At 47.8% G+C, this 12075-nt stretch overlaps 1 protein-coding gene across 3 annotated transcripts in view; it reads left to right on the top strand.

Moving 5' to 3' along the window:
• Positions 1-12075, top strand: part of CAMK2A (calcium/calmodulin dependent protein kinase II alpha) — a 339869-nt gene that overhangs the window by 147920 nt on the left and 179874 nt on the right. For all 3 annotated transcript variants that reach the window (XM_063928633.1, XM_063928634.1, XM_063928635.1), the window contains exon 3: positions 684-743. In XM_063928633.1, the coding sequence (XP_063784703.1) occupies positions 684-743 (60 nt within the window). The remainder of the gene's footprint in view (positions 1-683; positions 744-12075) is intronic.

Here is a 12075-nt window from a genome sequence, read left to right as displayed (position 1 = left end):
ACAAAGACAGAATGCAGGAGAAATCAGAGATTTGTTCTCCATTGAGCTATGTACACCACCATGCAATTATCGTGCCGATCACCTGATATTGGCTGACCTTGCCCGATGATAGTATGGTTGTGTATGCAGGAGAGTTAGCCGATAAATGGCTTTAAAAGCCTCTGCAACGGTCGGATTGGGCGGTTGGAACTTATCAGAAGCTTATATTGTAACCTGCCTGACCTCCCGATCCATTGTAGAATGTGTAGACTGAGCTACAAATATTTATTCAGAATGGGTACTACAATCAGGTTTTAAGTTTAGTTTTCTGGAGCTTGGCCCCAATGGATAACGCCATATTCAGGTGTCATAAACCTTTTTAGAAACCATTCAGCTTCTTCATATCATTGTGATAGAATGTGCAGATACTGTAAATTATATATAAAAACTGATAGGTTGCTATGGGTAACTCCTCCACTCTTCTTCTTTAGAAAGTTTGATACACCTCCCCATTGGAGGGAATGGAGGGCAGTACATTTCTTGACCTCACAGTTATGGATGTACCAATAAGTGTTATTAGCCGCTATCATAGAATGTTCCACAAACAATGAGCTAAGGTCACTCTGGACTTCATTCTAATATATATTATTAGTGTCTGGATAATACAATGCCCTGAAATAATATTCGTTCTTATTTTTCCTCAGATCACCAGAAGTTGGAGCGAGAAGCGCGAATTTGTCGACTCCTGAAGCATCCAAACATAGGTCAGTCTTAATTACTTCATCCAGCCATTTTGTGGCCTGGTTCAGATGTGTGAACAAATAAAACTTTATAGCTAGCAACAGGTTGTCCATCATATCAGTACCGGGCTTAGGCAACCTGTGACTTTCTAGCTGTTACCGGCATGTCTGGCCAGCCTAAAGTTGCGTACAATTGGTGCGATGTGTGCTTTCTATTTTATCTATAAAGTCAAAATTGTAAGAAAAGTTAACACATTGCACCTTGTGTATACCTGTACAGCTTGAGATACTGATGCGAGCTCCCGCGGGGTCAGTATCGCAAGAAAAAATAGACTGTGCAGGCAAGGCAATTTTGACTATATTGTGTACAATCTAGTTTCTAGTATAGTCAAAATTGTATACTGTATAGTCAAAATCGCAAGTAAATATAGTCAAAATTGGTGGTTCTTGGCTCCGGGAAGTTCAAGGGCAATCGCATAGTCAAAATTGGCACACAGGGGTCTATTTACTAAGCCTTGGATGGAGATAAAGTGGACGGAGTTAAAGTCCCAACCAACGAGCTCCTAACTGTCATTTCTCATACGTCCTAGAGGATGCTGGGGTCCATTTCATGACCATGGGAGAAGGGGGGTGTATAGACGGTTCCGCAGGAGCCATGGGCACTTTAAGACTTTTCAAGGGTGTGAACTGGCTCCTCCCTCTATGTCCCTCCTCCAGACCTCAGTTTTAGAAATGTGCCCAGGCAGACTGGATGCACTCCAGAGGAGCTCTACTGAGTTTCTCTGAAAAGACTTATGTTAGGTTTTTTATTTTCAGGGGGAACTGCTGGCAACAGTCTCCCTGCTTCGTGGGACTGAGGGGGCAGAAGTAGGAACCAACTTCCTAAAGAGTTTCATGGCTCTGCTTCTGGCTGACAGGACACCATTATCTCCTGAAGGGAACTGAACACTAGCCGTGCCTAGATGCTCACTCCCACAGCACGCCGTCACCCCCCTCACAGAGCCAGAAGTCAGAAGACAGGTGAGTGTTAGAAGAGAGATCTTCAATCAAGAAAGTGACGGCTAAAGGTACAGCGCGGCTGGCAGGAACGCAGCGCGCCATTGCTGCCCACATACACAGGTACTGCAGGGTGCAGCATGAAACCTATAGAAACTGGCATAAATAAGGGGCATAAGTTGCTGAGGCACAGTCCTACCCCTGCCAGTATAAAAAATTACCTCATAAAAGCTGAGGAGAAACACGCCATTGAAGAGTGGAGCTACCTCTTTAGTCAGCCAGCACACTGCTCAGCACCATTTTCTCTCTCTCCTCAGGCTGCAGAGACAAAGCTGGTCCTCCTTCACTACTGAACAAGTATCAGGGTGCAAAACAGGGGGGGCCACAGTGAATTTGGTGCTATATAATTGTGTGATTAGCATTATAAAAGCGCTGCATGTCAGTGGGCATTTTGTGTTCACAGACATTGTGTTACTGGCACTGGGTTGTGAACTGGCAAATCCTATCTGTGTCCCTCTGACAGATTTTACTGTGGGTCTGTCCCCTATAAGTCCCGGAGTGTCTGTGGTGTGGTTGTGTGTGACATGTCTGAGGCAGTGAACTCTTACTCTGTGGGAGACATGTTAGAGACACAGAGGTGTAATATGACACCAAGAGCCTGACTGGGTGAAAGGTTACATGATAGTGTGAATCATATCAGTAAGAGGTTGGACTGAATCTCATACGAAAACTGAATATAATCTGTTGAAGATGTGATTTTTAATAGTTCTGCCTTTCATCCACAGGGACCCCTCTGGGTCACATACAAATTTGCACAAGTAGTACAAACTGATACCGACACGGACACTGATTCCTGTGTCGACACTAGTGATTCCAGGGGAATAGGTCCTAATAAGTTAGCAAAAAGTATTCAAAACATGTTTTAGCTATAAAGGAGGTGTTAGAAGTTACGAAGCCCCCTCTTTTACCACAAGGAGAGGGTTTACTTTAGTAAAGAAGTAATGTAATTTTCCCTCCACCTCAGGAGTTCAACAGTCTCTTGGAGGGAGTCTGATTTAACCTGAAAAGAAATTTCAGATTCCCAAAAGGAATTCAGGCAGCTTACCTTTTTCCAAAAGGTGGGAGTCACCCCGCATTTTAGACAGGGCCCTGTCATAAAAGAGAAAAGGTGTTTCTCCCTGCACCTGGAATGGCTTCACTTAAGGAGCCGACAGACCGCAAGTGAGTGAGGTGATCTATTGATGTGGCCAATGGGACACTACTCAGGCCTACCATTGTCTGTGCGTGGGTGAGTAGTGCTATTGAAAAGTGGTCAGAAAACTTGTCATTAGACATTGACACAATAGATGGAGACGAGATACTCCTAACGTTAGGTCATATCAAAGACGCTGCTGCGTACGTACTAGAAACCATGAAATATATTGGTCTCTTGGGATCAAGAACCGCTACCATGGGAGTATCGGCTCAGAGGGCGTTGTGGATTCGCCAGTGGAATGCTGATGCAGATTCCAAAAGAAATATGGAGGCTCTCCCGTATAAAGGTGAGGCCTTGTTTGGTGATGGGCTGGATGCGTTAGTCTCAGCGGCTACCGCAGGTAAGTCGACATTCTTGCCTTCTGCTCCTGCACCAGCAAAAAAGACACATCACTCTCACATGCAGTCCTTTCGGCCCAACAAATACAAAAAGGCCAAAGGTTCCCCCTTCTTGGCAGGTAGGGGGAAAGGAAAAGGAAAGAAGTCTGCAGCGTCTCCAGGATCGTAGGAGCAGAAGTCATCCCCTGCTCCTGCCAAATCTGCAGCATGACGCTGGGGCTCCCTTGCGGGAGTCCGTTCGGGTGGGAGCACGTCTGAAACTTTTCAGCCAAATCTGGATTCAATCTGGCCTGGACCCATGGGTCTTACAAATAGTGTCCCATGGGTACAAACTAGAGTTTCAAGACGTCCCCCCATGCCGATTTTTCAAATCGACCTTGCCAGCTTCTCTTCCAGGAAGAGAGGCATTAACAACGGCAATTCAAAAATTATGTCAGGATCAGGTCATTGTCCTGGTACCCTTGTCACAGCAAGGAGAAGGTTTTTATTCAAGCCTCTTCGTAGTTCCGAAGCCGGACGGCTCAGTCAGACCGATTTTAAACCTGAAAAATCTGAATCTCTACCTGAAAAGGTTCAAGTTCAAGATGGAATCCCTGAGGGTAGTGATTTCCAGTCTGGAGGAGGGGGACTTCATGGTGTCAGTAGACATAAAGGATGCTTACTTGCATGTTCCCATTTATCCTCCTCACCAAGCTTATCTGAGATTCGCAGTACAGGATTGCCATTACCAGTTCCAGACGTTGCCGTTCGGACTCTCCACGGCACCGAGGGTATTCACCAAGGCGATGTCGGAGATGATGGTCCTCCTTCGTCAAATAGAAGTCAATATAATTCCTTATCTGGACGATCTCCTGATAAAAACGAGATCCAGGGAACAGTTGGTGCAGAACATCGCACTCTCCCTGTCAATACTCACGGTTGGATCGTGAATTTTCCAAAGTCGCAGTTGGAACCAACGACAAGATTGTCCTTTTTAGGGATGATTCTGGACACAGAAGTACGGAGAGTATTTCTTCCAGTGGAAAAGGCTCTGGAAATCCAGAAAATGGTCAAACAAATATTGAAACCACGAAGCGTGTCGATCCATCAATGCATTCGGTTGTTGGGGAAAATGGTAGCGGCTTATGAGGCCATACAGTTTGGCCGATTTCATGCCAGAGTATTCCAGTGGGACCTGTTGGACAAGTGGTCCGGATCCCACCTACACAAGCACCGGAAAATAATCCTGTCCCCCAAAACCAGGATTTCGCTCCTGTGGTGGCTACACAGTTCTCACCTACTAGAGGGACGCAGGTTTGGGATTCACAACTGGGTCCTAATAACCACGGATGCAAGTTTCCGAGGTTGGGGAGCTGTCACACAGGGGAAAGCTTCCAAGGAAAATGGTCAAGTCAGGAAGCCTGCCTTCACATAAACGTTCTGGAATTGAGAGCCATTAACAACGGCCTTCTACAAGCGGTACATCTTCTTCAAGATCATCCCGTGCAGATCCAGTCGGACAATGTAACAGCAGTCGCGTACATAAACAGGCAAGGCGGAATGAAAGGCAGAGCGGCAATGGCAGAAGTGACAAGGATTCTCCTCTGGGCAGAAAGACATGTTAGAGCTCTGTCAGCAATTTTCATTCCGGGAATGGACAACTGGGAAGCAGACTTCCTCAGCAGACACGATCTCCATCCAGGAGAGCGGAGCCTCCACCAAGAAGTCTTCGCAGAGGTGACAACTCTTTGGGGAGTTCCTCAAGTAGACATGATGGCATCTCATCTAAACAAGAAGCTTCAGAGATATTGTTCCAGGTCGAGAGACCCTCAAGCAATAGCAGTGGATGCACTGGTGACCCAGTGGGTGTTTCGGTCGGTATATGATTTCCCTCCACTTCCACTGATTCCAAAAGTTCTCAAAATAATAAGAAGAACAAGAGTTTGAGCAATCGTCATTGCCCCAGACTGGCCAAGGAGGGCTTGGTTTCCAGATCTTCAGGAGTTGCTCATGGAAGATCCTCGGCCTCTTCCTCCTCGAGAGGACCTAGTACAGCAGGGGCCGTGTGTGTATCAAGACTTACCGTGGCTACATTTGACGGCATTGCTGTTGAGAGTCGGATCCTAGCCCGAAAGGGTATTCCCAAGGAAGTCATCCCCACTCTTATTCAGGCCAGGAAAGGAGTAACGTCTAAACATTACCACCGTATTTTGAGAAAATATATGTCTTAGTGTGAATCCAAGAAGGCTCCTACGAAGAGTTTGAGTTGGGACGTTTTCTCCATTTTCTGCAGGCTGGTGTGGATGCGGGCCATAGATTGGGGTCAATCAAGGTCCAGATTTCAGCCTTATCACTTTTCTTTCAAAAACAATTGACTTCTCTTCCAGAAGTTCAGACCTTCGTGAAAGGGGTTTTGCACATCCAGCCTCCATTTGTGCCTCCAGTGGCACCATGGGACCTTAATGTGATGTTGCAGTTCCTTCAATCGAGTTGGTTTGAACCTCTACAGGAGATAGAGTTGAAGTTTCTCACTTGGAAAGTGGTGATGCTTTTAGCCTTGGCATCTGCAAGGCGGGTGTCTGAGTTGGGGGCCTTGTCTCACAAGAGCCCTTACCTGAACTTCCATGAAGATAGGGCAGAGTTGAGAACTCGTCAACATTTTCTTCCGAAGGTGGTTTAATCTTTCCACATAAACCAACCTATTGTGGTGCCAGTGGCTACTGACACGTTCACTGAGTCAAAGTCTCTAGATATGGTTAGGGCTTTGAAGATTTGTGTCGCTAGAACAGCTCGGATACGGAAAACAGAGGCTCTGTTTGTCCTGTATGCTCCCAACAAGATTGGGTGTCCTGCTTCCAAGCAGACCATTGCACGCTGGATCAGAGGTACGATTCAGCACACTCATTCTTCGGCTGGTTTGCCGTTGCCGAAGTCGGTGAAAGCCCATTCTACTAGGAAGGTGGGCTCGTCCTGGGTGGCTGCCCGGGGGGGGGTCTCGGCATTACAACTTTGCCGAGCAGCTACTTGGTCAGGGTCAAACACTTTTGCTAAATTTTATAAGTTTGACACTTTGGCCGCTGAGGACCTCAAGTTTGGTCAATCGGTGCTGCAGGGTCATCTGCACTCTCCCGCCCATACTGGAGCTTTGGTATAAACCCCATGGTCATGAAGTGGACCCCAGCATCCTCTAGGACGTATGAGAAAACAGGATTTTAATACCTACTGGTAAATCCTTTTCTCCTAGTCCGTAGAGGATGCTGGGCGCCCGACTCAGTGCGTACTTTACCTGCAGTTTTGTTCAGTTAGTTACACAAGTTGTGTTAAATTTGTTTTCAGCATGTTGCTGTAAATAGTTCAAGCCTGTTGGCGTGTGTTATGTTGAATGCCATGTTGTGCGGCATGATTGAGGTGTGAGCTGGTATGATTCTCACCGTTAGTATAAATGTAAATCCTTTCCTCGAAATGTCCGTCTCCCTGGACACAGTTCCTATAACTGAGGTCTGGAGGAGGGGCATAGAGGGAGGAGCCAGTTCACACCCTTGAAATGTCTTAAAGTGCCCATGGCTCCTGCGGAACCGTCTATATCCCCCCCCCCCCCCCCCATGGTCATGAAATGGACCCCAGCATCCTCTACGGACTAGGAGAAAAGGATTTACCGGTAGGTATTAAAATCCTGTTTTTTCAAACACAGCCGGTGACATGGCAGTTAGGAGCTGATTGGCTGGGACTTTATCTCCATTCACTTTATATTCATCCAAGGCTTAGTAAATAGACCCCTTAGTCAAAATGTCACTGTGTGTAATCACCTTTAGAAAAGAGGGGGCTTGTTAGCAGTTTTCGTGATGCTCTGCTCTAGAAAAAATGCTGCTGGTGCATTAGATAACATACTCTCTTGCATTGTGCCAGAGTCGTCTGCTCATGGGGGAAATGTATCAAGCCTTGGAGAGAGATAAAGTGAAGTCACCCAAAGCAACCAAAAAGCTGTTAGTGGTCATTTATTTAGCATAGTCTATGAAATGAGAGTTAGAATCTATTTGGCTGCTATGAGCAACTTTGCCACTTTAACTCTCTCCAAGGATTTATGCACCTCCCCGATAGGTCATATTTTCTAACTAGTGCTGATAAAACCCTTACTCTAAGCGACATAGGGTCGATTCAGACCTGATCGCTGCTGTGCGTTTTCACACAGCGGGCGATTATCGAACTACTGCGCATGCGATTATCGAACTACAGCAGCGACAGGATGGTGCGAAAATTTCTATCGCACAGGCCTTTGCAAGGTGATTGACAGGAAGAAGTTTTCTGGGAGTGTCCGGAAAAACGCAGGCCGTCCGACGCATTTTCAGGGAGGGTGTGTGACGTCAGCTCCAGCCCCGATCAGCCAAACTACAAAGCCGGAATAAGGACGTTGTGTCATCTGCGGTCATGTGTCTCAATCGCTGCCTTCCCCACCTGGGCTGCACGGCCATGCTGCTGGAAGAGGACACTGAGTGGCAGGACAGCAGATACCTACAGGCTGTATAAACAGCAGACCGTCTGAGCAGAGCGATGGATATAGGGGGAACACTGAAGCACATTATAGCTATAATGGAGTATATACCCTACCAAGAGCTGACTGTTACTGACATCAGAGACATATGGCTTGTTCTGGAAAGGGCACACAGCAACAAATCTCCATATAAGCAGAAGGCCGCCAGGAAAGCATCACAAGCCCTGGGGAAGAAGTGGAAGAGCCTGGCCACAGTGATCAACTGAAGAAGACTTGTCTACACGGGTCCACAGTGACATCATAAGGATCCTCAACGTTACTCTACCAGAGTAATATTGCTGATGGTGGTTTAGGGTTGTCTCTAATACCACCACAGCTATCACCTGATGCCGTTACGCAAATTGTGTAACATGTGCTGCAAAATTACCATCGCTGGTATTTGCGCAGCCCTGATGGCGTATACAGACTGTCATTTATATTACAATAAACAGTTATATATTAACATCTTTAACTGACGTGACTTGTTATTGTGTAGAAAACATAAATAAATTGTGCAGTTACCTCTTTATTCCAGCTAAATGGTCATGTGACATCTTTCTCCCTAAATCATGGGTCTGCAGCCTGCGGCTCTCCAGCTCCTGTGGAACTACACATCCCAGCACGCCCTTCCTCAGTTTTAGCATGTCTTAATAGCAAAACTGTGGCAGGGCATGCTGGGATGTGTAGTTCCACAGCAGCTGGAGAGCCGCAGGTTGCAGACCCATGCCCTAAACAATTCATCTATGTTGGTATTGGCGCATCTGCAACATGTATGTTGTAGGGATTAGCGGTCCCTATGCTTTCTTTTATGGTCTGGTCAAGCGGTTTGTATAATCCCAAATCAAGCAGAACCAGGGATGGATTGGGGACTAAAAGTGGCCCTGGAAAAATTTCTGGAAGTGGCCTCATGTGGGTGGCACCAAATCAACCATAGGCGGAGCCAACACAAAAGTCTTGAAGAGTGATAAATTGCACAGTAATAAAGTACCAGCCAATCAGCTCCTAGCTGCCAAGTTACAGGCTGTGTTTGAAAAATGACAGTTATGAGCTGATTGGTTGGTACTCTATCACCGTGCTATTTATCACTCTCCAAGGCTTGATAAATCTGGGATTTAAATAGAACAAAATAGAATAACCTGAAGCAGCCCATAGTCATTTGGATCCCAAAACTACACTTCAGCATCCTGTGGTGTCAATTGCGGTTGGTACTGGCCTCATCCCTGAGCTGTGGGGGAGACTGAGCCCACCTAAGTCCCTTTAGTGTTCCCTCCTTTTAGTCCCCGTTGTCCTTCTAGTCTTCCCTGCTTTTGGTCCCCATTGTCCCTTTCAGTGATCCCCCCTTTGTACTTTCAATTGTCCCATTAGTGATCCCTCCTTTTAGTCTCTACTGACCCATTAGTGATCCCTCCTTTTAGTCTCTATTTCAGGGATCCCTCTTAAAGTTCCCCCTGCCCGCAGAGCCCTGGGGCACTCACCCTGCTTCCCGATCTTGGCAGTGTGCTTGGAGCTGGGGATCAGTACCATCTTGTAGATGTTGGTGACCATCCTGCACACGGTGAGTGCGGCTGGGCACCCAAGCTGCAGAACGTCCTCCTCACTGGACCTCTTTTTGTCCTCCTCATCAGCCTCCATCCAGCGTGGCCAGCCTCACTCGGATGTCCTCCAACTCGGGGGCCCAAGAGGCCGTGGTAACCCCTCCGCCCCGCATGGCATCTGCAGCAGTGGGACCTCTGTGTCAGTTACTCTTCTCAGGGGCCGGGCGACTCATCTTCTCAGCTCAGCAGGAGAGACATCACAGCGCTATGGGAGTGAGACAGGAGGAAGGTGGGCCTGTGTGAGGTACAGCGTCCGGCGTCGGTGGGCAGCTAGGCAGTCTCCAATCAGGATGCATGGCACTAAATGTACAACATGCTGTGGCTGGCCGTGCAAAATGGTGTGAGGGGGCTGCTGTCATTAGGCACACAGTTATGCTCATTATAAACTTCGCGGCGGCTGTCAGCAACATACGTGCAGCACGGAGGAGTTCTGAGCTTCTGAACTCGTGAGAGCAAGCTCAGAGGCAGAGCTCCTCCGTGCTGCAAGTATGCTGCTGACAGCTGCCGCTGACAGTGTGAGTGGGTGGGGCCACACGTGCAACTGGGCTGAGAAGCCACATGCATCAATCAGCGGCAGCCCAACGTCAGTCAGGCAGGCTTCCCAGCCAAATTCAGTGACCCATATCTGTGAGCAGGGCCACACACGCGACTGAGTTGAGCTGCTGAACTGCATCCCTTATTCAGCACCCACTGTCCTGCAGGCCTCCTGGCTGAGTTGTGAGTGACGTGCAGCTGTGGGAGGGACTACACACGTGACTGGGCGGAGCCACAAGCAGCATTTGGCCTCCCGGGGAACTCCCCGGTAATGTTAGCCCCCAATCCGCCGCTGAGCAGAACTAACCTAACATCATACAATGGGGGTCATTCCGAGTTGATCGCTAGCTGCCGTTGTTTGCTGCATAGCGATCAGTGAAAAAAACGGCTAATCTGCGCATGCGTATGCGCCACAATGCGCACGCGCGTCGTACAGGTACAAAGCCAATTGTGGTTTTGCACTGGTTCTAGCAACGATTACAATCGTACAGACGGCCGCAAGGTGATTGACAGAAAGAGGGCGTTTCTGGGTGTCAACTGACCGTTTTCAGAGAGTGCTTAGAAAAAGGCAGGCATGTCGGGGAAAATGCAGGCGTGGCTGGGCGAACGCTGGGCGGGTGTGTGACGTCAAAAGCCGTCCCTCCGTCGTTAGAATCAACGCACAGGATAAGTTACTACAGGGCTGGTCTTGTTTTGCACAAAATGTTTTTGCAGGCGCTCTGCTGCACAGGCGTTCGCACTTCTGCAAAGTGAAAATACACTCCCCGGTGGGCGGCGACTATGCGTTTGCATGGCTGCTAAAAACTGCTAGCGAGCGATCAACTCGGAATGACCCCCAATGTCACTTGTCTGAATGATCCTCCATAATGCCGGCTTTACAGTGGCCCTCATTCCGAGTTGTTCGCTCGCAAGGCGATTTTAGCAGAGTTACACACGCTAAGCCGCCGCCTACTGGGAGTGAATCTTAGCTTCTTAAAATTGCGAACGATGTATTCGCAATATTGCGATTACAAACTACTTAGCAGTTTCAGAGTAGCTTCAGACTTACTCGGCATCTGCGATCAGTTCAGTGCTTGTCGTTCCTGGTTTGACGTCACAAACACACCCAGCGTTCGCCCAGACACTCCCCCGTTTCTCCAGCCACTCCCGCGTTTTTTCCGGAAACGGTAGCGTTTTTATCCACACGCCCAGAAAACGCTGTGTTTCCGCCCAGTAACACCCATTTCCAGTCAATCACATTACGATCGCCGGAGCGAAGAAAAAGCCGTGAGTAAAAAAACTATCTTCATAGCAAAAATACTTGGCGCAGTCGCAGTGCGAACATTGCGCATGCGTACTAAGCAGAAAAACGCTGCGATGCGAAGAAAATTACTGAGCGAACGACTCGGAATGACCCCCAGTATACATCTCCTGAAAAGCGGAATTTGCAATCCTTACTGAATAAGGTCCATAGATTGTTAGAACTGAGTTTGAGTCACTAAACAGTAAGCTTTCAAAGCCTGACCATTTAAATCCAGTGGTCAAAATCGCCAATAATTCTGAAGATGCGTTGTAGGGGTGAGTGGGAGGTGATTATCAGAGGCATGGGTCAGAGGTAGGTATGCTGTACATTTCTCTTAAGGGCCCTACACACTGGGTGATTTTAGCGATTATAACGACCAACGATATTATCATTGGGTCAGTTTTTTCACCAACGATTTTTGCCTACACACTGGACGATATCGATGGGCGATTTGGACGATATGACAGTACGTACATGTATATCGTCCAAATTGACTTGCATGTATGAACGAGGATAGATCAATGATGAACGACTGTGGGGCCGCGCATCGTTCATCGTTGATGCATACACACTGACCGATATGAACGATTTATCGTTCATTTTTGAATGATATCATTCATTTCTCTAACGTCCTAAGTGGATGCTGGGGACTCCGTAAGGACCATGGGGAATAGCGGCTCCGCAGGAGACTGGGCACATCTAAAGAAAGCTTTAGGACTAACTGGTGTGCACTGGCTCCTCCCCCTATGACCCTCCTCCAAGCCTCAGTTAGATTTCTGTGCCCGACGAGAAGGGTGCACACTAGGGGCTCTCCTGAGCTTCTTAGTGAAAGTTTTAGTTTAGGTTTGT

Source organism: Pseudophryne corroboree, chromosome 6, assembly GCF_028390025.1.
Source record: "Pseudophryne corroboree isolate aPseCor3 chromosome 6, aPseCor3.hap2, whole genome shotgun sequence".
Lineage (NCBI taxonomy): Eukaryota > Metazoa > Chordata > Amphibia > Anura > Myobatrachidae > Pseudophryne > Pseudophryne corroboree.
This window is presented reverse-complemented; position numbering and strand designations above follow the sequence as displayed.